General features: G+C 54.8%; 3 protein-coding genes across 6 annotated transcripts; 1 reads left to right on the top strand and 2 right to left on the bottom strand.

Moving 5' to 3' along the window:
- Window positions 1-5,624: 5,624 nt before the first annotated feature.
- OSCAR (osteoclast associated Ig-like receptor) lies at window positions 5,625-13,627 on the bottom strand. 2 transcript variants are annotated; one of them, XM_047836496.1, is made up of 5 exons: window positions 13,423-13,627; window positions 12,690-12,722; window positions 8,287-8,586; window positions 7,030-7,311; window positions 5,625-6,204 (listed from the first exon to the last, which is right to left on the bottom strand). In XM_047836496.1, the coding sequence occupies exons 1-5, from the start codon at window positions 13,457-13,459 to the stop codon at window positions 6,068-6,070; spliced, it is 789 nt and encodes a 262-aa protein (XP_047692452.1). In that variant the 5' UTR covers window positions 13,460-13,627; the 3' UTR covers window positions 5,625-6,067. The 2 variants fall into 2 exon arrangements, with proteins under 2 accessions (XP_047692452.1, XP_047692451.1); XM_047836495.1 differs by having other exon boundaries at window positions 8,287-8,695; window positions 13,423-13,541.
- A 687-nt stretch (window positions 13,628-14,314) lies between these two features.
- On the top strand, window positions 14,315-16,628 carry NDUFA3 (NADH:ubiquinone oxidoreductase subunit A3). Of its 2 annotated transcripts, none has more exons than XM_047836501.1 (4): window positions 14,315-14,432; window positions 14,655-14,729; window positions 15,955-16,032; window positions 16,477-16,628. In XM_047836501.1, exons 1-4 carry the CDS (start codon window positions 14,330-14,332, stop codon window positions 16,566-16,568), a joined length of 348 nt encoding a protein of 115 aa, XP_047692457.1. In that variant the 5' UTR covers window positions 14,315-14,329; the 3' UTR covers window positions 16,569-16,628. The 2 variants fall into 2 exon arrangements, with proteins under 2 accessions (XP_047692457.1, XP_047692456.1); XM_047836500.1 differs by having other exon boundaries at window positions 14,628-14,729.
- A 51-nt stretch (window positions 16,629-16,679) lies between these two features.
- TFPT (TCF3 fusion partner) lies at window positions 16,680-24,174 on the bottom strand. Of its 2 annotated transcripts, none has more exons than XM_047836497.1 (6): window positions 23,762-24,174; window positions 23,097-23,355; window positions 20,491-20,561; window positions 17,587-17,656; window positions 17,289-17,507; window positions 16,680-16,840 (listed from the first exon to the last, which is right to left on the bottom strand). In XM_047836497.1, the coding sequence occupies exons 1-6, from the start codon at window positions 23,782-23,784 to the stop codon at window positions 16,721-16,723; spliced, it is 762 nt and encodes a 253-aa protein (XP_047692453.1). In that variant the 5' UTR covers window positions 23,785-24,174; the 3' UTR covers window positions 16,680-16,720. The 2 variants fall into 2 exon arrangements, with proteins under 2 accessions (XP_047692453.1, XP_047692454.1); XM_047836498.1 differs by lacking the exon at window positions 23,762-24,174 and adding an exon at window positions 23,474-23,724.
- Window positions 24,175-24,178: the final 4 nt, after the last annotated feature.

Below are 24,178 nucleotides of genomic sequence, written 5' to 3'. Positions count from 1 at the left end.
TATTTTTGGGACAGAGAGAGACAGAGCATGAACAGGGGAGGGGCAGAGAGAGAGGGAGACACAGAATCGGAAACAGGCTCCAGGCTCCGAGCCATCAGCCCAGAGCCCGACGCGGGGCTCGAACTCACGGACCGCGAGATCGCGACCTGGCTGAAGTCGGACACTTAACCGACTGTGCCACCCAGGAGCCCCACCCTCCCATTTTTAAAAAATGATTGTGTGTGATACCTCCCTCCCTCCCTCTCTATCTCTCTTTGTCTCTCTTTGGTCCTCCTTTCGTGCTGGCTCAGAACCACCTAGGAAAGCTACATACTGACAAAAACAAAGCTGTTGATAAACAGCCCTAGACTGTTTCATCTATATATTGTTAAGTGATAGAGAAATCAAATTACATGGTTTTCTTTTTCTTTGGCGGGGGGTGGGGGGTGGGGTCTCTTGGTTACAGCAGCTGAAAGTGCTCCCTGATCAGTACGGCGACTACCAATTTGGCCCGTGCTTTCCTGGGTGAGCTTCATGAGAGCAGGGTGTGTGTGCTGTGTCCCCAAGCACCAGCACAGTGCCCCACGCGAGGTGGGCATTGGACAGATGTGTCCCAAGTGGGTGAATGGGAACTGGGAGGGGAAGCAGGGCTCGGGGCCGAAAATGCACATCCTAAGGATGAACAGGCCCAGGTTTGCGACAAAAGGAAAAGAGGTTTCCGCTGAAGCTAATAGTATTAACTTTGCTTTTGCTATTGTAACAGATTGTCACCAACTTGTGGCCTGAAATCACATAAAATTTTTATCTTTCTGTTCTGGAAGTCAGAGGTCCAAAATGGGTGGAGAGGCTGCCTTCCTTCTGGAGGCTGTAGGGGAGACCCAGGTCCCTGACTTTTCCAGCTTCTAGAGGAGCTTGCGTTCCTGGCCTTGTGACCCTGCCTCATGCTGACCTCTGCTTCTGTCTCTAGGTTCCCTTCTCTGACTCTGACCTTGCTGCCTCTCCCTTCTTTTTGAAAGAAATTTTTTTTTAATTTTTTTTAACATTTATTTATTTTTGAGACAGAGAGAGACAGAGCATGAACAGGGGAGGGTCAGAGAGAGAGGGAGACACAGAATCCTAAACAGGCTCCAGGCTCTGAGCGGTCAGCACAGAGCCCGATGCGGGGCTTGAACTCACGGACCGTGAGATCATGACCTGAGCTGAAGTCGGACGCTTAACTGACTGAGCCACCCAGGCGCCCCAAGAAAATTTTTTTTAATGTTTATTTTTTGAGAGAGAGAGCGAGCACGAGCAGGAGACAGGCAGAGAGGGAGACACAGAATCCAAAGCAGCTCCAGGCTCCGAGCTGTCAGCCCAGATCCTGACACAGGGCTTGAACTCACGAACCATGAGATCATGACCTGAGCTGAAGTCAGCCGCTTAACCAACTGGGCCACCCAAGCGCCCCCAAAAATAAAATCTTTAAAGAAGAATTCTTTTTCTTTATTTTTATTTTTTTTAACTATTCATTTATTTTGAGAGAGACAGAAAGAGCAAGCAGGGGAGGGGTAGAGAGAGAGGGAGAGAGAGAATCTCAAGCAGGCTCTGTACTGCCAGCACAGAGCCTGATGCAGGACCTGAACCACGAACTGCAAGATGATGACCTCAGCTGAAACCAAGAGTTGGACATCCAACCAACTGAGCCACCCAAGTGCCCCAGAAGAATTAAATTAAAAAAAAATTTTTTTTGATGCTTATTTATTTTTGAGAGAGAGAGAGCGTGAGCAGGGAAGGGGCAGAGAGAGAGAGGGAGACACAGAATCTGAAGCAGCTCCAGGCTCCGAGCTGTTAGCACAGAGCCCGACACAGCACTCGAACTCACTGATCATGAGATCATGACCTGAGCCGAAGTCAGACACTTAACTGACCGAGCCACCCAGGCGCCCCAAATAATTAAATTAAAAAAAAATTTTTTTAATGTTTATTTATTTTTGAAGGAGAGAGAGAAAGCCAGAGCATGAGTAAGGGAGAGGCAGAGAGAGAGGGAGACCCAGAATCCAAAACAGATTCCAGGCTCTGAACTGTCAGCACAGAGCCCGACGCGCGGCTGGAACCCATGAGCTGTGAGATCATGACCTGAGCCGAAGTCAGCCGCTTAACCACCCAGGCACCCCTCTATCTCCCTCTTTTAATAAGGACCCCCGTGACTGCATGGAACCCACCTGAATAGTCCAGGATAACCTCCCCTCGTGACCCTTAACGTAATCACACCCGGGAAGTCCCTTTTGCCATGTGTAACATTTTCACAGGCTACAGGAATTGGGACATCACGTTCTGGGGGGGGGCCGTCATTCTGCTCACTGCCCAAGGGCGAAAGTACAGAGCCTGCTTAGATAATTAATCTTCAGCATGCTGAGCCACACAGTGCGTGCTTCCTAAGACCCCTCCCAGGCCCTGGAGACATAGTGATGAAACGACCTGGCCACTCCTGGGAGGATCTTGTGGTCTAGTCTGGGAAAGAGAGAATCAGAACACGGTCCAAGTACTCGATTCGGGGACGACAGGGCACTACGGAACACACGTAGGCCGGGCAAAAGTTGGCAGTTGAAACGGCATCTACTCTGAGGCCAGAAGGCTGAGAGTGGTGGACCCGGCCAGAGGAACTAGGGAGGAGGGAGGGGAGCAGATCTGTCACGGCCTCCTTAGGAACGCCTTGTAAGTGCTGAGCAATTGTGGGTGACGAATACCAGGAACCACCGCCTCAGGGACGGTAAATTGCTTTGCAGTTGTTAAATGTGATCACGTTCCCCTTCCTCTTCCTCATTCAGAAGTGGAAGTGACCGAGGAGACCAAAGAAGACTTGACTCCACAGACTGGAAGGGACGGCTGTCGTCACTGTTGCTGTCCTGGTCCTGCGGCACAACCACGGGGAACAAACCCCACAGCCTGACGGCAAGGGCCCTCTGAAGTCCCAGACCAGACACACACACAGGCCGTAGGGGGCTGGTGGTGGTGATGATGGGGGTTGCCCTGCGGACCGACCGGTGCAGAGGCACCGTCACTGGTAGAGAATGCAGTTAGTACTCTCACGACTGCTCACTCAGTAATATTCTATGAATAACGTTAGCCATCAATAATCTTCTATTTTCACCTGGCTCCCCTGCATGCCTTTCTCGTCCTCCCACGCACACTTTCCGTCTCCAAGCCCTTCTCGCCACTCAGCACTCATATGTGCCTTTCCTGCTTTATGCCTCATTTCGGTGGGGCACACATCCCTCTCTGTTGTTATTACATTTTCCACCTTCCCCTCCCCCTCTCCCCACTTTAGGAAGAAGGACTCTTCAGGCCTGTTGGATAAGTAAATGCATAAGTTGGGGCACCGGGCTGGCTCAGTCGGTGGAGTGAGTTTGGGTGGCTCGTTGGGTGTAGAGGTTACTTAAAAAATAAAATCTTTTTTGGGGCGCCTGGGTGGCACAGTCGGTTAAGCGTCCGACTTCAGCCAGGTCACGACCTCGCGGTCCGTGGGTTCGAGCCCCGCGTCGGGCTCTGGGCTGATGGCTCAGAGCCTGGAGCCTGTTTCCGATTCTGTGTCTCCCTCTCTCTCTGCCCCTCCCCCGTTCATGCTCTGTCTCTCTCTGTCCCAAAAATAAATAAACGTTGAAAAAAAATAAAAAATAAAATCTTTTTTTTAATGTTTATTTATTTTTGAGAGAGACAGAGCATGAGTGGGAGAGGGGCAGAGAGGGAGAGGGAGACACAGAATCCAAAGCAGCTCCAGGCTCCCAGCCATCAGCACAGAGCCCAACACAGGGCTTGAACTCACTGATCGTGAGATCATGACCCGAGCCAAAGTCGGACACTTAACTGACTGAGCCACCCAAGCACCCCAAAAAATAAAATCTTTAAAGAAGAATTATTTTTTAAAAAATCTTTTAACTTCATTCATTTATTTTGAGAGAGACAGGGAGAGCAGGGGAGGGGTAGAGAGAGAGAGGGAGAGAGAGAATCCCAAGCAGGCTCTGCATTGCCAGCACAGAGCCTGATGCAGGGACTGAACCCATGAACTGCAAGATGATGACCTGAGCTGAAACCAAGAGTCAGACACCCAACCAACTGAGCCACCCAGGTGCCCCAGAAGAATTAAATTAAAAAAAATTTTTTTTGACGTTTATTTATTTTTGAAGGAGAGAGAGACAGAGCGCGAGTGGGGAAGGGGCAGAGAGAGAGGGAGACACAGAATCCGAAGCAGGCTCCAGGCTCCGAGCTGTCAGCACAGAGCCTGATGCGGGGCTCGAACCCACGAACCGTGAGATCATGACCTGAGCCGAAGTCGGATGCTTAACCAACTGAGCCACCCAGGCGCCCCAAGAATTAAATTTTTTTAATGTTTATTTCTTTTTGAGAGAGAGAGAGAGAGCACGAAGGGGGTAGGGGCAGAGAGAGAGAGGGACTCCAGGCTATGAACTGTCAGCGCAGAGCCCTATGCGGGGCACCAGCCCACAAACCATGAGATCATGACCTAAGCCAAAGTCGGACATTTAACCAACTGAGCCCCCCAGGTGCCCCAAAATCTTTTTAAAAATTTTTAAAATGTTTTTTAATTCATTTTTTAGAGGCAGAAACAGAGTGTGAGCTGGGCAGGGGCAGAGAGAGAGGGAGACACAGAATCCAAAGCAGGCTCTAGGTTCTGAGCTGTCAGCACAGAGCCTGATGCAGGGCTCAAACCAGCGAACCCTGATATCATGACTTGAGCTGAAGTCGGAGGCTTAACCGACTGAGCCACCCAGGCGCCCCCCCAAAATCTTTAAAAAAGAATTAAACGCATCGGTTGGTTGATAGATACTGAATAAGTATAGTAAATAGGTGACTGGATTAGTAAGCTGATTAACTGATTCATAAAGGGAGGAATGGGTGTAAGAATGAATGAATGATGGGTAAGGGCAAAAGAAAGGATAGAAAATCCAATGAGAGCAAGTGCAAAGGGGACGGAGGGATGGAAGGAAAGAAGGATGAGAATCAATGAGCAGGTGGATGGATGACGAGAAATGAGCGAGGGGGTGGTGGCAAAGCAAAGGAACCAGAAATGAGTGGAAGCACAAAGTCAGGGGGAGCCTCCCTGATGCGCCACTGACTTCCCGTATGACCAGGGGGGAGCTTCAGGCCACCCCTCTGTTCCACCATTTTCCATTCCATTTTCCAGGAGAAACTTGAATGTAGTCAGGCCTTCCAGAGAGGTAAGAGGGGAGAGCAAGCAGGCTGCGTGAGGAACGGTTTATGTTATTTTGACAACCTCGAAGGCAGCCAAGAGCCAGCGGGGAAACAGGCCAGGTGCAATGTGTTAATGTCCACGTCAAAGGTCTACTGTGCACACCGCCCTTGCTGTTGCCTTGGCAGTGGATGCCTCTTAATCCTAATGACGGCTCAAGAAACCAGTCTGCAGTGCATGCGAATGAAGCTGTAATTAGAGGAGTTCCACTTGATCTGACCTCGGCCCACCTTTGGGGAAGGTCTGAGCAGGGGGTTGAAAGAGGTTTGCTCGGCGACCGGGAATGATGTCACGAAGGAAGTGGCAGCGAATTGCTTACAAGGTGAGCTGGAGCTGGCACCATGGAAAAAAAGACTGTGACTTCATTCCAGCCCTGAGCCTTGAGTAGAAACCACACTCATCCGATAGCCAACATTTATTGAGCGTTTGCTATGGGCCAGTCGCTTTTAAGGGCTTTGTGCGTGTTGCCCACTTAATCCTACAATAATCCTAGGCAGTGAGTATTATCAGTGAGCCCATGTTACAGTCCAGGCAACTGAGACTTGGCAAAGGTCATCTTCCTAGTATCCCAGCGAGGAGGCAGCAGCACTGGGAATCGAACCCAGGCCTTGTGACTGGGAAGCCTTAACCACGGATAAGCCTTCCACGGATCTAGGAGGTACTGGCCCAGAAGGGAGGGAGAACACACAGTATGAAGCAGATTATTATTCGGCAGCTGGGCTCAGCCCAGCTGTGGGGCTCTTGCAAGGGCCGCCGGTCCAACCCCGGGAATCCCTGCTTCTTCTCGCCACCTCTGGAAAGTCTTCTCACGCTTCAGGGCGTCTATGTCCAGTCCTCCAGGACTCAGGGCCGAACACTACATGGGATGCGACTCCGGCTGCGCCAGTCCAAAAAGACCAGCGTGCCCAGGGAGAGGAGCACCAGGCCGGCTAGCCCCAGGCGGACGAGGTTGCCCTGTGTGTAGTCCAAGGAGCCTGAGCCTGCAGGGCAGCGAGGAGGAAGAGGGGTCTTCAGCTTCCGAACCCAGTTTCGGCCTGCCCTGCCCTCCTGGTCTCTAGCCTCCAGGGTGAGACTGCAGACACAATTCCCAGTCTCAAAGTTGAGGTGGGTCAGTGTGAGCAGGGGTCCTGAACCCTTGGGTTTGGGGAGGAGGGGATAGGGCCCGAACCCCCAGGTTGGGGAGCAGGGAGGAGCCAGGGGCCCGACCGCGGCGTCAGATGAGAAGGGGCTGGGGGCGCAGACCCCCAGGTGAGTAGCAGGAGGGGCTGGGGGCCCCGGACTCCCAGGATGCGGGGAGCAGGGAGGGGCTGGGGGGCGGGACCCTTGGGTTGAAGAGCAGGGAGGAGCTGGAAGACCTGACCCCTGGGTTGGGGAGCAGGGAGGGGCTAGGGGCCCAGACCCCCTGGTCGGATGAGAAGGAGCTGAGGGCCCGGACCCCCAGGTGAGTAGCAGGAGGGGCTGGGGGCCCGAGCCCCTAGGATGGGGAGCAGGGAGGGGCTAGGCGCCCGGACCCCCGGGTTGGGGAGCAGGGAGGAACCTGGGGCCCAGATCCCCAGGTCCGATGAGAAGGGGCTGGGGGCCCGGACCCCCAGGATGGGGAGCAGGGAGGGGCTAGGGGCCCGAACCCCCGGGCCCGATGAGAAAGGGCTGGGGACCCGGACCCCCAGGATGGGGAGCAGGGAGGGGCTAGGGGCCCGGACCCCCGGGTCCCATGAGAAGGGGCTGGGGGCTCGGACCCCCAGGATGGAAAGCACGGAGGGGCCGCGGGTCCGGAAGCAGGGGCTGGGGCCGCGCGCAGCCCTCACCGTCGGCGCTGATGACCAGCGGCTCGCTGCGCTGCGAGAGCACGTACGGGGAGGACGGCGTGTGGTAGTAGCAGCTGTAGGTGCCGGGCGCGCGGGCGCCGCGCAGCGGGAAGTCGGCCCAGGGCTGCGCCGAGCGGCGGTACTGCACCGGCGCCGCCTCGCCCACGCGGTACAGCGCGAAGCTCATGCCCCCCAGGCGGCCCGCGCAGCGCAGGCTCACGTTGGCCCCGGGCGCCACCACCGGGCCGGGCAGCGCCACCAGCGACGGGCGCGGCAGCTCGTCTGTGAGGGGCACGGACGGGGGCGAGCGCTGGCGCGGCCCTGCGCCCCCCCCCCCCCCGCCCTTCCCCGGCTTTCGCCCCTCTTCCTCCTCCCCCTCCTCCTGCCGCCTCGGCCTCCCTCCCTCCGGTCCCTCCTGGGCTCCCTCTTCTTCTCCCTGGTCCCTTCCCCCTTCCTCGTTTCCCCCTTCCCTCTCCGCCCTCGGCCTCTTCCTCCCTCCGTCCCTCCCCCTCCCCTCCCCTTCCCCTCCTCATCCCCCCTCCCCCCTCCCCTCCCTCAGCCTGTCCGTCCCTTTCAATCTCTGCCTGTGTCTCCCTCAGTTTCCCTGCCTCCTCGTGGATCTCTGTGCCCTTTGCGTCCTTGTCCCTGTGTTCCCCCTGTGTCTTCGTCCCCAAGTATGCCTTTCTCTGTGTTCTCCGCGTCTTCATCTCCATCTCCCTCGATGTCCCCTTTTCTCTCTCCGCTTGTTGCCTCACCAAAATTCTCGGTGTTTTTCTCTCCCCCCGTCCCGTGTGTTTTACTGTCCTGAATCTCAGAGGCAGTGTCTCCCCAATATTTTCTCCTTGTGGTTCCGGGTTTCTCCCAAGGCTTCCTAACCTCAGCACTAGTGACATTTTGGATAAATCTGGATAATTCTTTGTTTTACGGGAGGAGGGTGCGGGCTGCCCCGTGCTTTGCAGCATCTCTGGTCTCGCTCTACCCACTGGATGACAGTAGCACACCTCTCCCCAGTCACGGCGACCAAAAATGTCTCCGGATATTGCCAAAGATCACCTGGGGGGCACAGTCCTCCCTGTTAAGAATCACCCCTGCTTCTCTGGTTCTCTTTCTCCCCCCATGTAGCTCTTTTCCTCTGTGTCATTGTACAAGCCTGTCTTTATGTCTCTTTCAGCTCTCTCTCCCTGTATGTCCGTCCCTCCTTTTCCCTCCCTCATCCTGCCCCAGTGTCCCTTCTTTTTCCCCACCCCAGGACCTCACCTGTCACAAGCAGTTCCAGCGTATCACTCGGGTGGGACCAGACACCCAGACCCCAGCCTAGCCTCCGGTAGCAGCAGTGGTAACTGCCCCCCTGGGCTGGGGTCACCTCCTCCAGGAAGAACTCTGCCAGCTCCATGGACACGCCCCGGTACAGCACAGGGATGATCCTTCCAGACTTGAAGAGTGCAAACCTCCAGGCAGGTTGAGGTGCCCGGCAACTCAAGGTCACGTTGACCCCAGGGGTTACAATTGCGGCAGGCTGAGCCCCTAGCCACGGCTTGGGGTATGAGGCTGGGGGGACTGAATAAACAGGGCTGCCTGGGTCCCTGGGCTTCCTGAGAGCCCGAGGAGATGGGGTGGGAAGAGAATCACCTGGGGCGATCACTGCTTCTTTCTCATCCTCAGTTTCCTGCTTGCAAAACAGGAGGCACTGACTCCAGTCAAGGATTGTCAACACTAGCTACAAGTCAGAGCATCAGGGCAACTCCTAAGCTTTACTCCATGGTTTGTTTGAATGTTTGTTCATTTCTCAGAGAAAGAGACAGAGAGAGACAGAATCAGAAACAGGCTCTAGGCTCCAAGCTGTCAGCACAGAGCCTGATGCGGGGCTCGAACTCATGATCTGTGATGAGATCATGACCTGAGCTGAAGTCAGATGCTTCACTGACTGAGCCACCCAGGTGCCCCCAGAGATCCTATTTCTTGCCCTGCACTATGCCAAGCTCTGAGCCAAGGGTTTTTAATTTTTTTTTAATGTTTATTTATTTTTGAGACAGAGAGAGACAGAGCACGAACAGGGAGGGTCAGAGAGAGAGGGAGACACAGAATCTGAAGCAGGCTCCAGGCTCCGAGCTGTCAGCACAGAGCCCGATGCGGGGCTCGAACCCACGGACCGCGAGATTATGACCTGAGCCGAAGTCGGACACTTAACCGACTGAGCCACCCAGGCACCCCAAGGGTTTTTAAATTAATTTTTAAAATACTCCAGGCTCTGAGCTGTCAGCAGAGAGCCTGATGCAGGGCTTGAACTCATGAACCATGAGATCATGACCTGAGCCAAAGTCAGATGCTTAACTGACTGAGCCACCCAGGCGCCCCTTACTCCATGGTTTTTAAACATAATGTCAAGGGATTGGGTCCCAGAAATCTGCAATTTTAAATTGCTCTTGACTATTTTTAACATAGTCAACATATTTCAATAGTTGCCAGAACTCGCTATCTATTTGGGTAGAAAGAAAAAAAAAAAAGTAGTATCTGTACCTGAGACCATTCCCCAAAAGCAGCTCCAGGTTAATTAAAGACCTGCATTGTTTTATTTTGTTTTGTTTTACTGTTGAAGTATGAGAAGAAAATACAGGAAAATATATTTGTCCTGGGGGCAGAGACAGCTATCTTTTTTTATTAAATTTTTTTTTAACGTTTATTTATTTTTGAGACAGAGAGAGACAGAGCATGAACAGGGGAGGGGCAGAGAGAGAGGGAGACACAGAATCGGAAACAGGCTCCAGGCTCCGAGCCATCAGCCCAGAGCCCGACGCAAGGCTCGAACTCACGGACCGTGAGATCGTGACCTGGCTGAAGGTGGAGGCTTAACCGACTGCGCCACCCAGGCGCCCCAGAGACAGCTATCTTAAAACATAAAACAAGAAACTCAGGAGAGACAAGGTTAATTAATTTGATGACTTCAAATTTTTAAAGTTGTGTTTGAGAATAGAAGAAATAAGCTAGAAGACAAGCAGCAGCCCTGGGCGCAGTCGGTTAAGCGTCCGACTTCAGCCAGGTCACGATCTCGCGGTCCGTGGGTTCGAGCCCCCGCGTCGGGCTCTGGCCTGATGGCTCGGAGCCTGGAGCCTGTTTCCGATTCTGTGTCTCCCTGTCTCTGTGCCCCTCCCCTGCTCGCACTCTCTCCCTTCTCTTGAAAATAAATAAACATTAGGGGCGCCTGGGTGGCGCAGTCGGTTAAGTGTCCAACTTCAGCCAGGTCACGATCTCGCAGTCCGTGAGTTCGAGCCCCGCGTCGGGCTCTGGGCTGATGGCTCGGAGCCTGGAGCCTGTTTCCGATTCTGTGTCTCCCTCTCTCTCTGCCCCTCCCCCGTTCATGCTCTGTCTCTCTCTGTCCCCAAAATAAATAAATGTTGAAAAAAAAAATAAGTAAACATTTTTTAAAAAGGAGTAGAGAAAGAAATCCCAAACCCAGCCAAGTTGAAAACTGGACAAATTATATGAATAAGGCAGTACACAGAAGAGGAAGTCCAATCGATTAGAACACATGGCGGGGGGAGGGGAAGTTGCTTAATGTTAGTAGCAGTCATTTAAAAAAATTAACAGTTAAGATTTTTTTTTTTTTTTTTTTGCATATCAGCTTGTCAAAAATTTAAACAATGGTTTATATCCTGTTTGGGTGAAGACAGAGTCAAACGAGTAGTTAGGTCCACTTAAGTGCACCTTTTGAGAAGGCAATTTGTCCATTTCTATCAAAATACACAGAGGAAATGAGAAACAACCCAATAATTCCCGTTCTGCCCTACACAAATGTAGCTGTATGGGCACAAAAAGCTCATACTGGAGCACTCGCTGAATTATTGATTGGGGTAGGGCCGGAGGAGGATACTGGAAATAACCTAAATATACATCAATAGGACCAATAAAATAGAATCCTAGCATACATCAGCAAATGTTAAACGGTATTTTTTTAAAAAAGCAGAGTTAGTTATAATAATACGGAAACATCTGCAACACAGATTGTAAAGTGAAAAATGTGAGAGGCAGAACATTGTAGGTCATGAAATATCAATTTTGCCTCAGCAAGAAAACAAAGAAGTATATAAATACATACATGTGCCTGAATGCATGGGGATTTTTTTTTAAATAAGGATTCAGAGCTTATTTAAGGAAGATGGGGAAGTGAAAGAGGGAGTTTCTAAGTCCTTTGGTAATAATTTTTAAATCATGAATATATGTTAGATTTATCACTAAAAAATAATAATTTAAAATAAATTGATAGCTAAGTATCAGTTGTTTTCCAGGTGATTCTTGTTTGAAGTTGTCATGTGGTGGGGAGGTTTCAGAGAAAGAAGAGATCTCACCAATCAGAAAACCCCCCAATTGAAAAGAGGGGTGCCTAGGTGGCTCAGCCATCTGAACATCCAACTTCGGCTCAGGTCATGATCTCACGGTTTGTGGGTTTGAGCCCCGCATTGGGCTTCAAGCTGACAGTGTGGAGCTGCTTGGGATATTCTCTCTCCCTCTCTCTCCCTCTCTCTCCCTCTCTCTCCCTCTCTCCCTCTCTCTCCCTCTCTCCCTCTCTCCCTCTCCCTCTCCCTCTCTCCCTCTCTCGCTGTACTCCTCTCCTGACTCGTGCTTTCTCTCTCTCTCAAAATAAATAAGTAAAAAAAGGTAAGAAAGAAAGGAAGAGAAAGGAAAAGAAAAGGAATGAAAAAGAAAAGAAAGGACAAAACCTGTAAAGAAACCCAAGGCTATCTCAGGGTGGAGAATCTTACTCTCGTGGATGTAGGGTTCCAAATGGGGCAATACTCGGCATTGCCAGAGATCCTATTTCTTTTTTTTTTTTTTAATCTTTACGTATTTTTGAGAGAGAGAGAGAGAGAGAGAGAGCGAGCAGGGGAGGAACAGAGAGAGAGGGAGACACAGAATCTGACGCAGGCTCCAGGCTCTGAGCTGTCAGCACAGAGCCTGATGCGGGGCTCGAACTCACGAACGGTGAGATCATGACCTGAGCCGAAGTCAGATGCTTCACCGACTGAGCCACCCAGGCGCCCCCAGAGATCCTATTTCTCGCCCTGCATTATGCCAAGCTCTGAGCCAAGGGTTTTTAAATTAATTTTTAAAATACTCGCTCCAGGCTCTGAGCTGTCAGCAGAGAGCCTGATGCATGCATGGCTTGAACTCATGAACCATGAGATCATGACCTGAGCCAAAGTCAGATGCTTAACCGACTGAGCCACCCAGGGGCCCCTTATTTTATTTTTAAAGTAATCTTTACACCCAACATGGAGCTCAAACTCATGACCCCGATATCAAGAGCCCCGTGCTCTTCCCGCTGAGCCAGATAGGTGACCCGTACACGTGGGTGATTTTATTACATCCACAGGAAAGCCCATTCACAGAGAAGGAAACAGCAAGCGGTAATTTGTTCAAAGTTGTCAATGAATAATATGGTGAAGCTTACATCTCTTTAGCTGACTCACCTATCCTGGTCACTAAAGGGAGTGAGGTTAGAAGGAAAGAAAGGAAGGAGAGGGGAGACAAGATGAAAGAAGGGAAGGGAGGGAGGGAGGAAAATACAGAAATCTGGGGTGAAGCTGGGCACCAAGAGAAAATCTGAGTAGTTGGAAATGGGCTGTCAGCAGCATACAGGTGAACAGATGGAGGGTATTACTCACCAGTTGGCGTGATGTCTGCATCACACAGAGGCCCTGCGGAAGGTGGAGGGGCTAAGTCTTTTCAAAGCCCTAGGCTGCTGCCATCCTATCTCATTGTGAACCCAGGAACCTAAGTCCCCAGGCCCTCCTTCCTCTGGAAAACAGGATCTTACCTCTCTCGGTAGCCATAACTGTGGACTTCAGTCCTCACCTACTTCAGAAGCCCGAAGTCTGGCCCCAGCCCCCTCTTGCCTCTACACCCAGTGTTCAGGCCCTTGGACTCCCTTCCCCTTTTCCAGGAGACAGTAATCTGAGCCCACAGGGTCTCCTCCCTGGGGGTCAGGAGTCTGGACCCCCAGCTCCCTTCTCCCCAGAGACCCAAGTGGTCTGGCTTCATCCCCTCCCACATCAGAATCTAGGATTCTACACTTGCTATCCCCAGGAGTTCAGGTACCCTAGCATCCTCCTGCCTCCACACCCAGCGAATCCTGTCCCCACTCCCTCCTCTTCCCTTCCAGGAACAGGAATTCAGGGTCCATGTGTCCTCCTGCTTTAGGACCCAAGGATCTGGCCCCCCTGCCCTGTCCCCTTATTCTGGCCTAGAATTCGGGACCCTCAGCTAGTGCTGCCTATCCTGTACCTGCCCTCAGGGAGACTCAGTAGCCCTCATCCTTGCCCCACACCTGCTCCACACAGCCTATCTCCCTGCACCCCAGCCAGCCTGGGACCCAGGGAGAAGGGGGGAGCAGCTCACAGAGGGCCAGCAGCAGCAGGATCAGCACCAGGATCATGGTGGGCAGATCTCGGCTGGAGCAGAAGTAGGAGCCAGGGCTCAGCCGTGCCCTCTAACGTCTCAGGAAATGCAATATCAGAAAGTCAGAGCTCTGTTTAAGGAAGAGAGGAGGGAAGTGGGGGCCTCTGGGTGACAGAGTCACAGCCCCATGGTACTGTGGAAAAAGCTGGGAGAATGGGCAGTTCAGTAATTAAAAAAAAAAAAAAAAAAAAAAAAAAGACAACTAGCACTTATTATGTGCCAGACCCTGTGCTGCACTATTCTGGGGGCACAGAGAGGAGTCAGACCCTATTACTGCCCTAGAGCAGCTCCCAGGCTGATGTAAAGAGAGAGGCCGACCGTGTGAGTTGAAAGAAAGAAAGAAAGAAAGAAAGAAAGAAAGAAAGGGAAAGGAAAGGAAAGGAAAGAAAAAAGAAAAAGGTGAGCGACTATGGAGGACACATATGGCGCTGAGAGAATCCACAGAAGGCCCTTAACCCTTCTGGGATGAGAGTTAAAGCTTCCAGGACGAACTGATGTTGAGCTGCGACCTCAAATGATAGTTCAGTCATTTGTCCTCTCCCAGCCTCCGCTTCTCCATCTATAAAATGGGCTTTCCTGAGCAAACTCTAAACTGAGGACTATTGCATTCCGCCTTAGATGGGTCGCAGCTGGAGGACTGGGAGTACAGCTCCGGAGTGACTCCTAGGCGAAAGAGACAGGTTTGCACTTACATCTGCAGCGCCGCCCCCTTTCTCGCCACCGCTTCGGACAGCTGTTCTGCGGCAGTGCGCACGCGCGGGCTCAGACTGCGGAGACGCGCGCGGGGACCACAAGTTCCAGAGTACTCCGCGTCCTCGCCGCGGCCCAGGACAGCTGCTCTTTGCCAATGCGCACGCGCAGATTCAGCGAAGCCTCCGGCGCAGGGACCACAACTCCCAGAGTGCTCCGCGCTCTTGCCGCCGCCGACGACGCGACCAAGATGGCGGGGAGTAAGTGCTGGCGCCGCAGGCGCGCGGGGCCGGGTGGTTCCGAGAGCCCCGAGCAGTGTCGGGGGTAGGGCAGGGCCGAGTCCCGGTAGAGGCGGAGGGGTCGGGGTTAGCGGGGGACGCGGAGATCACGAGAGGGCTCCTTCAGGGTGGGGGTGGCGCGAGAGGGTTAGAGGTCATCAGGGGCATCCCCTGCAGGGGTGACCCTCCTCGCCCCCGCTCCAGGACTCACCGCCTTCCTCAAGGATGTCTGGGCCAAGGAGCCGGTGCTGGTCGCGTCCTTCACCATCGCGGGCCTCGGTGCGTGAGCGTGCATCGCCCCCACCTGGCGTCCCAGCTTTACCCCCATTCCCCGCCCTCGCCGAAGGTCCCATCGCTCCCCACCTGCGTCCATCCTGGAGCTCCGAGGCCCCGTCGCCGCCCTCAACGTTCTGTTGCTCCGCTCGTGTGTCAGCGCCCCCACGCCGACCCCTTGCCTACCCCCCTCGCCAATATTATGACTCCTTCCCACCCGTACACACCTACCCAAGAGGCCGTGATCCCTCTAAGGGACAGGTTCTCAGCCCTGGGTGTCCATTAAAAGCACCGGAGCGGTAAAAATGTCCGAATCCTATCCACTTTCCACACTCGCTATCAACCAGATTCAGTGTGTAGTTGAGTGGGGTGGAGGTGGAGCAGGGGAATCTGTATCCTTTGCAAATCCTCAGTGCTGCCTTGATTGATCACCTCTGTTCTAGAACAAGGCTACTCATACTTCAACGTGCACTGGGGGTCACTCGCTGGCTGTCATTGCATAGGTCTGGGATGCAGCGTTTATATCAGGGTCCCAGGCCTTGTCAGCACGGCTTATCTGTGGGCCACACACTGGGTAAGGTTCTAGAGCCTCTGTCCCATACGGCCGCCACCGGCCACACTAGCCACTGAGCACCTGAGAAGAAGCACTTTTACGCTCGTGGAAAGTACACACCAGATTGCAAGGAACAGGACGAGTATATAAAATACCTCAAGCTTTTTGCATGTTGACTATATGCTGAGTTGTTTGGGATGTATCAGGTTAAAAATTTTTTTAATTCATTTGTATCCTTTATTTTTAATGTGAGTGTTAGAAGGTGGGAAATTAAAGATGTGGCCCTTACATTTGTTTTGGACAGTGCTGGCCTAGAACATTGTTTTATACTCCCTCTGGGACTCCTGGCTCCCACCCTAGGTGAACTGTAATTTCTCAGAGACTAATCCTTTCTCAATGACAACCCCCCTTTCCCTGATTTTGTTACAGTTCATGATTTCTTTGGAACATTCCCAAAATGCTCCCCTCCTCTACCACCCCTGCTGCTTCATGACCACCTCTATGGTCCTGCATTCATTCGGTGACCACCCCTATTTCTTCCCTCCACCCCCTCTCCTGATGATAAATGGGGATCCCAGAGTGCCAAGGGGCCTCCTGGAGGGGCCAGGACCCCTGACCACCCCCAACCCCCCGCCCCAGAGCCACTGTCCCCTGGGCCTCACTCCTGTCTCTCCACAGCTGTAATTCTGCCCACCATCAGCCCCTTCACCAAATATGCCACCATGATCAACCAGGCCACGCCCTACAACTATCCAGGTGAGCTGGAAGGAGGGCTGCCCAGAAGGGGTGGGGGTGGGGGTAGACTTCCCTGTGCTGGGGGAGGAGTAAGAATGGGTGGGTCTTTCCTCGGCTGGGACAGATTCTGCAGTGCAGGCTGGACTTTGTTTTTTTCTTTTGAGATCCAAACCACGTGCCATAAAACTTACTTCCTGTCTGTGTTTACACTTCTGAGTTTCTGTCATTGCAGATTTGTATTCCTCTCTGGGTTTCCTACTCTGTTGCTTTCTGGATTTTTGTCATTCTGGGTCTCTGCCCTCTCTGCTCTCCCATCCCTCTGTGTCTCTATACGCCTGCTTCTCTGTGTCCCCTCTCTCCCCTGGGGTCCCGTTTCCCTCTCTGGGTATAAACTGCCAGTCTAGCCTTTCTCTATGGGCCTCCCGAGATCTGCTGGTCTCAGTGGGCGACCTTCCTGCCCCACAGTGCCCCTCCGAGATGATGGGAACATGCCTGATGTGCCCAGCCACCCCCAGGACCCTGAGGGTCCAAGCTTGGAGTGGCTGAAGAAACTGTGAGCACCTCCGGTGACATGGAGGAGGCCCCCTCCCCTGTGGCCAATAAAATGTGAAAAGCGACCCCAGAATCTGAGCTTGTGTGTGATCAGAGGTGGAAACAGTAGACGGTGGCCAAGGCAAGTCTGTGGGTCAGTTTATTGGAGGCAGGGGGGTCAGTCAAAGGCGGGGCTGGCTAGAGTGGGGTAGGGCAGCAGTTTGTCTGGCCCCCGAGAAACCCAGCTGGAGTCCAGGGCCTCATCTGCTTCGAAGCCGAAGTCTTCCTCCACCTTAATCTGGGGGAGAGAGGGGCAGGCATGAGCAAGCCTGGGACCTAGAGAAAGGCCTCTGGCCTCACCATTCTGCCTCCTCAGACAACCTCAGGCACCTCGGGGAGAACCCCAACAGCCCTGCCTTCCCTTCCACCCCTGTTCTCTGATCCTCCTCCTCCTCTGTCCCCACCTGCTCCAGTCCTCCGACCTGCCCCCTACCCAGCCTCCTCCAGGTCTCTCCCAACCTTCTCCATCCTCCTTCCTGCCCCCCTCCTACCCCTCCCTTCTCCAGGTCTCTCTCCTTCCTTTTCCACCCAAGTCCCCACCTGGCTTTTTCCAGCTTTCTCCTTCCCTGCCCATCCCAGCCCCTGCAGCCCAACTTGCTTCCTCCAGCTGCCCCAGTCCTGAGCCTGCATGGGCTGCAGGGCCCGGCTCCCACAGCACTGTCACAAAGCAGGAGCCCTGGTCCCACCTGCACTGGGGCCAGTTCTGGAGTCAGCACAGCTCCAGCTCGGCGTCCATCCCGGGGCCCTCGCCGCCTCTTGCGCCCGCTGGGCCCCTCACCAGGGGTCGGGCTGCTGGGTTCCGGGGGTGCGGGTGTCCTTCGGGGCGGGGACAGCCCCTCCTTCTCTGGGGGCTCGTTCTCCGCGTTGCCAGGGGTGGGAGCATCTGTGCCCTGGCTGCCCTCGTCCTGGTGGGGGGAAGGGGCAGCAGATGAAGGCTGCATCCCATCACCCAGCCCGCCCGGCCCGCCAGGAGGCCGCGCTCACCTCCAGCACGATGGTGAGCTGGCTGGCGCGGTAGTCATCGCCGTAGGCATCCAGCACTCTCATGAGGAACCTGCTCCGGAGAGAGGCCCCCAGGGGCACAGCATCAGCGTCCGGTGGGTCGGGAAAGGGGTTTGGAGCTCCCAAATCTGAGACCTGGTGCCTGATACCTGCCCAGCCAGCGGGACCCTGGGCCGCACTAGGTGACCTCTCTTCACTGTTAACTGTTGACAGGACGCAACAACCCTGTGTGGGCGGGTGGCCGTGAGGGTGACCCTGCAGCTAGACAGTGGCGTCTCCTAGTGCTCAGTGTGCGGGCTCAGAGAACATTCCGGCGTCGGCTGAGTTCTTTACCAGGAACCAAAGGGCTAGAGAAAGGTGCAGGGCACTCCTGCTGATGCCACCTTCTCCGCTTCCGTCTCGGCTTCCAGGCCTTTGGGGTTCTTCTGTTTGTTTAAGCTCTGAATGCTACCTGTGGGCCGGCGCCCGGAGGAGTGTTTATCATGCAGTCTCCTGGTGTGTCCACACCAGCTCTGCACCCGTGTTCTCAGTGCTAGGGACACATCGGGGAACCAAACGAAACCCCTGTGCACACTGAGCTCAGTTTTGCAGGGGGACCATCAGCCAATCAACAGAGCAGAGTAAGCTGTGGGGCGCCTGGGCGGCTCAGGCCGCTAAGCGTCCGACTCTGATTTCGGCTCCGGTCATGATCTCAGAGTCATGGGATCAAGCCTTGCGTCAGGCTCCGTGCTGACAGTGTAGAGAGCCTTCCTGGGATTCTCACTCTTCCTCTCCTCTCCCCCTGGCCCCCTCCACCCCCACCCCCACCCCCCCCCCCCCCGCCAGCATACACGTGCTCGCTCTAAAATAAGAAAAAAAGAGTAAGCTGGAAAAGTAGGGAGGAGAATACAAGGATACTTGGAAGAGGGCTTGAACCTCAAATGGACGGTGGGGGCCGCCTCACGGAGGGGAGGGAATGGCAGGAAAGCCTTTCTGGCTGAACGCACAGCGAGTACAGCAGCCCCGAGGCAGGAGCAGGGGGTGTGCTGGGGACTCAGCTGGGAGCCTCTGCAGGGTTTTGAGCAGAGAAGTGACTTGGTCCGTCTTACTTTTTATCTTTTTTTAACTTCTAAAAAAAGTGTTTTTTAAGAATTATGCTAAGACATTCATAACATACGGTTTGCCAGCGGAACCGTTTTTAAGAGTGCAGCTTCGCGGCATTAAGTACATTCACACTGCTGTGCAACCGCCCCACCATCCGACTCCGGGGCTCTCTTCCTCTTCCCAGAAAGAAACCCTGCCCCATTAAACCACCACCATTCTCCTTTCTGCCCCTGAGACCTTGACTGAGTGCCTCGTATATGTGGTATCTTGTCCTTCTGGGACAGGCTTGCTTCCCTAAGCACAATCTCCTCGTGCACGGTGTAGCCTGTGGTGGGATTTCCTTCCTTTTTAAGGCTGAATCATACTCTCACGTGCAGACATTTTGTTCCTCCGCTCACCCATACCCGGATGCTTGGGGCCTTCCACATTTAGGCTCTTGTCAATACTGTTAGGATCCTGGGTGTGCACACCTCTGCTAGTGACCTGCTTCCGATTCTTCTGGGGACACGTCTAGAAACGGAATTGCTAGATCTCATGGTAATTCTGTTCTTAAATTTGGGAGAACTGCCTTACCGTTTTTACATAGTGGCACTTCTTTTTTTTTTTTTAGAGAGCGAGTGCACACAGGGGAGGGGCAGAGAGGGAGGGGGAGAGAGAATCCCAAGCAGGCTCTGCACTGTCAGCACAGAGCCTGATGCAGGGGGTTGATCCCCTGACCCTGGGATCATGACCTGAGCCAAGAGCAAGTTCCCACGCTGCTGGTCCAGGGACCACACTGTGAGAACCACAGCGCTGAGCTCCAGATAGATGGTTCAGACGGTGAACCGTCCTGACTGATGTGTATTGTTGAGGGGAGTTTACCAGCTACAGATACCTTCCCAACCTTGTGATGTTTCAGCCACGCAGGCCACCGCTGGCTTCATAAGCTCTCTTGGTTCTACTGTAAAGAGGATGTTGGCTACTGGTGCAGATAGGAAAAGTGGTTCACCCAGGGTGTTGGGACAGGGGACCTGGGAGAGGTTAAGAGGCCAGGGAGAGGGTGGCAGGAATTGGACAAGGAGCCATGTCCCTGGGCCCAGGGTGCTGGCATCCTGGGTCTGTTCTGAGGTTGCAGCAGATGAGGGGGGGACAGAAAGCAGCAGCTGGGAAGGTTCAGTCTCCGACGCAAGCAGACGGGGGGGGGGGGGGGGCGGGGGGGCTGAGATCAGGGTTAGTTCTGGATGCCTGTGAGGTGACCAGAAGTCACTGTCCAGAGCTACAGACAGGATCGAGGGTTGGCAGCGCTTAGGTGGCCTTGCCACGGTGTTACAAGTGTTCCAGAAGTGCACCCAGAAACTTCCCGCACCTGCACCATCCACTGTAGTCACCACTGCCCACCTGCTGCTGTTGGGGAGCACCTGGCATGTGGTGACAGTGACACAGGAACGGACTTTTTGATGTTGCGAATTTTCTATTTCATTTCAAGGAACTAAGTGTGTCCTGACAGATGTTAAATTTCAACTTTAATGAAGTTTCAGGTGAAGTCGCCACCTGTGGGTATTCAACTGAGACAGGAAGCAGGCTCAGAGTCCCTCAGCAACACTGCCCGAAGCCAAGCCCGTGGCTTCACGCCGTGCCCCTTCGCTCTCGCCCCGCCTCTCCTCGCCCCCCACCCCACCTCTCCCCGCCAGGCCGACTCCACTCCACTCCCGGCCATGGCAAGCGGCAAGCGGCAAGCGCTGGGGGCAAGCGCAGCCCGAGAGGTGGCGGAAGCAACAGCGGGGAGCGGAGGCAGGGGGCCCGGCCTGACATGCAAGGGGTTACCTCCGCTCCTGCTGAAGCCTCCGGGTTATCCTCTGCACCTGGTGGAGCCTGTTCAGGACCCGCTCGTTCACCTGCAGGGAGGCAGCAGAGCGCACGGGTCACCGGGACTCCCGTCCCTTACTCCACACGTGCCGTGCCGTGACCCGGGAGCGGCCACACAGCACCCCCCGCCGCCTCTCCTGCCCCTCTCCCTCCATCCCCTCCACTCCCGTGGGCCTCCTTCTGTCCTGGGGGCTCCCCCACACGCCTGCACCGCTCCCTCAAGTCTGAGCTCACACATTCCCAGTCAGGGAGTCCACCCAGACCTCCCACTACACTGCACCACCCTCTCCCTGCCCCCCAGAACCTGGGCGCCCAGCCCCTCCTCGGCTCGTTTCCTTCCCACACTCCTCACTGCCTCCTCGCCCACCCACTTTTCTTCTTGCTCACCGTCTGTCTCCCCCACCAGGACATTAGCTCCGAAGGACAGGGACTTGTGCCTGTGTCCCCGTGCCTTGAGCACAGCCTGGCAGAGGCGGTGCTCCACGCATACTTGCTAATAAATGCGTGACTTTCTGTCATGTCAAGTGTCGCGCAACACCAAACAGGCCAACTTGCTGGAGATTAGGCAGGAGTTGGCTACCTCGGGGCCATCAGAAAGACACAGATGAGCAGGTTCCGCCCCTGGGTCAGAAGATGTGGGCTCCGACCCCAGCCTGCCACTTTGTTGGGTGACCTTGGGCCAGTTCCTTAGAACCTCCCTGAGCCTCAGGTGTTTGCATTTGTAAAAACAGGAATAACACCACCACCTATTCCTAATGGGGAGTGGGGCGGGGAGGTGGGGCTAAGAGCAGAAGCTCAAACGCCAGCTCCATTTAAGCAGATGATTGAGTCCCTGTGGACCCCAGCATGACGTGTTAAACAGGGCTGGGGTCCCCACTGCCAGCTGGGGCAGTGCAGGGGTGGGGCGTGGAGTGGGTGGAGACAGCAGGGGCCCGGAGATGCCCTGTGCGGAAAGCCTTGGGCGAGCCTGGCACACGGTGGGTGCTCCCCTGTGACAGCGGTCGCTCTGATGGCACCACCCGGGTACTGAAAAGCCCTGTGAACGCAGGATTCCCAGGATGAAATGTTACTGCTGTCACTGCTGTTGTGGAATCCCCGAGAGCAGTCCCCAGGGGGAAGAGTAAGAAAGCAGCGGTGGAGGAGGGAGGAAGGTCGGGGTGAGCTGAAGGACGGTGTGGAGGCAACCACGGTCTAGTTCGAGATGTATGCTGTCTGGTTCGTGTATGTTACACCCGATCTGTCCACAAACCATCTAGTGCACGCCTACATGCACACACATACATAAAACCAAATGGCTCTGCACGTCCTGTGCACATCCTAGCTGCCGTTGGGCGTACACAGCTTGGGCTTTAGTGCAGCTTCAGGGGGGACGTTTTAGTACACGGGGCTGACTGCTCCCTCCCACTTGCCCTGTGGTCCTCCAACACCTCCTGTCAGAGCACACATCCAGCCAGCCCTGGGTGAACCGAGGTCCTGCTCCAGGCAGCCTGACGCACTCCTCATCCTAAGACGGCTTGAACGCCCACCCGCGGTCTCCACCTGCCGCCTCCTGACCCCCTGCTCCAGCTCAGACCTCGTCCCGTCCTGCCCGGGCCACTACACCAGCCGCCCCTCTTCCAGCGCTCCCCATCACCACTGTGAGGGGTTGGATGGTGTGGGTGGAGTCCTAACTCTCCCAGTACCGCAGAACATGACCTTGGCACATAGGGTCTTCACAGAGGTGTTGGAGTCAAAGGTCACTAAGTGGGCCCTAATCCAACATGACTGTGTCCTTCCAAACGGAGGAAGCTGGGGCACAGAGAGGCACACACAGGAAGAACACCACATGAAGGCAGAGATCCACCGGTCAGGGAACACCATGATTGCCAGCAAGCAAGCCCGCCGCTGCCCTGACCTTGCCCTTCTAGCCTCCATAACTACGGGAGGGTGCATTGCCGTTACTTAGTACCTGGTGACAGGAGGCCTGTGACACTAACACAACCCAGCTCAGTCTTTCAAACACCCAGATCTGACCCTGTTCCTCCCTCCGTTTGAAAACTTTCAGGAGCTCCTCCTCCCTTCAAAACAAAACCAAACCCAAACTTCGTGCCCTGGTGTTCCTGGCCTTTCTAGATCTGGTCCCTGCCAAAGGTGCGTTCCTCATTCTCACCAAGGAAGCTGATGCTGTGATGCTGCGTATAGAACCTGTGTCTGGGGCAGGAGCCACGGGGATGGACAGGAGAAGGATCCAAGTGGGATTGAAGAGGCAGGATGGACAGGACGTGAGAGCCTGACGTGAGGGGTAAGGGGGACTTGAAAAGCCTGATCAGCGGGAGCACCAGAGGCACGTAGGAAACATCAGTGAGCTGATCTGGGTGGTCAGGGTCGCTGGTGAGCACACCGCTCTCCAGGTGCTTTGCATGTGCCCGACAGGTAACAGGCGCAGAGCAAACGAACCATGAATGAATAAATGAATGAAAGGTTCATTCAGCTAGGTAAGGAAAGCTGGCATATGGGCAGAGACGGGGAAGGGGTGGTTATTTAGGCCAAGGGGCCCCCAAGCCGGGGAATCCGCACTCACCTACCTGCTCGATCTCCCGGCAGCGCCGACCTAGCGCCTGGTACTTCCTTCGATTTAGTTCTCGCTGGCGCCGCCGCTGTCCCCGGGCGGCCTCTTCCTCTTCATCTCGCTCCCGGAGCCCAGAGCCGCCCAGACCCCCAGACACGAACTCCACTTCTGTCTCCAGCTCGCTCTCCAAGATGTGACCACCGAACAGCGGAGGCAGAGCCAACTCTGAGCCTGGCGGCGCTGAGAACTCCTCAAAGCCCACAGCTGCCATGGTCCTGCAAGGTCAGGGGGCTCAGGGACCCTGAACTCCCGGCCCCCAGCCCCCTCCGGATCCTTCAGATCCTAGAGTCCCACAGGAGTCCGAGCCCCATCCCTTCGTCCCAGGATCCAGACCTCCAGACTCTTGCTCCCCGAGGATCCGTAGGAGTTCAAGCCCCCAGCCCTTCGTCCCAGGATCCAGGAGCCCAGGCTCCCGACCCCTGGTCCTAGGATCCAAAACTCCAGACCGTAGCTTTCTCCCCGCGGATGGCCCAGCACAGACCCTGGTCCCTTAAGAGCGCTAAGCGAAAGCAGTTGCATGAACTACAATACCCATCCACCCTCAGCTAAAAGCGCAGACGGCTGCACGTGCTGCAACCGCAATGTCTCTTGGGAGTCGTAGTTTTATGCAAAGCCACTCACCCTTCTCTCTGTTCCAGTTCCATGTCTGTCTCCCTCTTCGGACGCCGCGGGTCTCAGAACTTCCAACCTCGCAAACCTCCAGGTTAAGTCTTTCGCAAAACTACTTGTCCCATCAGGCTTTACGACCAAGGCATCCGGGACTTAGCCGATAGGCCTTCTGGGGGTTGTAGTTCCCTATTTCCGGCTTCACTCCCCACCCCCTCCACCTCCACCCCGAGTCCCGGCTTAAAGGCCTTGCTTTCTCGTCGCACTCCTCTCCTAGTCGTCCGAGTTACCCCCGTCTTTATTCTTGTCTCGGCACCTTCTCGCCCGGCTACGGCGATTCTCCGCTTAGCAGCCTCAGTCCTCGGCAGGCCGTAAACCGGACAGACCCGTCTCCTCTCGGACTCACCGCTTCTCCGCCTAGCGGCAGGAGCT

Source organism: Prionailurus viverrinus, chromosome E2 (assembly GCF_022837055.1).
Source record: "Prionailurus viverrinus isolate Anna chromosome E2, UM_Priviv_1.0, whole genome shotgun sequence".
NCBI lineage: Eukaryota > Metazoa > Chordata > Mammalia > Carnivora > Felidae > Prionailurus > Prionailurus viverrinus.
The sequence above is the reverse complement of the archived record's forward strand: the minus strand, read 5'-3'. Positions and strand labels throughout refer to the sequence as shown.

Excerpts from the sequence above, each read along its gene's own strand:
- NDUFA3 (XM_047836500.1), top strand. The coding sequence starts at position 14,330 with ATGCGCACGCGCAGATTCAGCGAAGCCTCCGGCGCAGGGACCACAACT. Across the intron at positions 14,433-14,627 it reads CGCGACCAAGATGGCGGGGA|GGGTGACCCTCCTCGCCCCC; the intron begins GTAAGTGCTGGC and ends CATCCCCTGCAG. Across the intron at positions 16,033-16,476 it reads CACGCCCTACAACTATCCAG|TGCCCCTCCGAGATGATGGG; the intron begins GTGAGCTGGAAG and ends CCTGCCCCACAG.
- OSCAR (XM_047836495.1), bottom strand. The coding sequence starts at position 12,710 with ATGCAGACATCACGCCAACTG. Across the intron at positions 8,696-12,689 it reads TGCAGACATCACGCCAACTG|GAAACTGAGGATGAGAAAGA; the intron begins GTGAGTAATACC and ends TTTTGCAAGCAG. Across the intron at positions 6,205-7,029 it reads GCTGGTCATCAGCGCCGACG|GCTCAGGCTCCTTGGACTAC; the intron begins GTGAGGGCTGCG and ends GCTGCCCTGCAG.
- TFPT (XM_047836497.1), bottom strand. The coding sequence starts at position 23,784 with ATGGAACTGGAACAGAGAGAAGG. Across the intron at positions 17,657-20,490 it reads AGGCTTCAGCAGGAGCGGAG|GTTCCTCATGAGAGTGCTGG; the intron begins GTAACCCCTTGC and ends TCTCCGGAGCAG. Across the intron at positions 16,841-17,288 it reads CAGAACTGGCCCCAGTGCAG|ATTAAGGTGGAGGAAGACTT; the intron begins GTGGGACCAGGG and ends TCTCTCCCCCAG.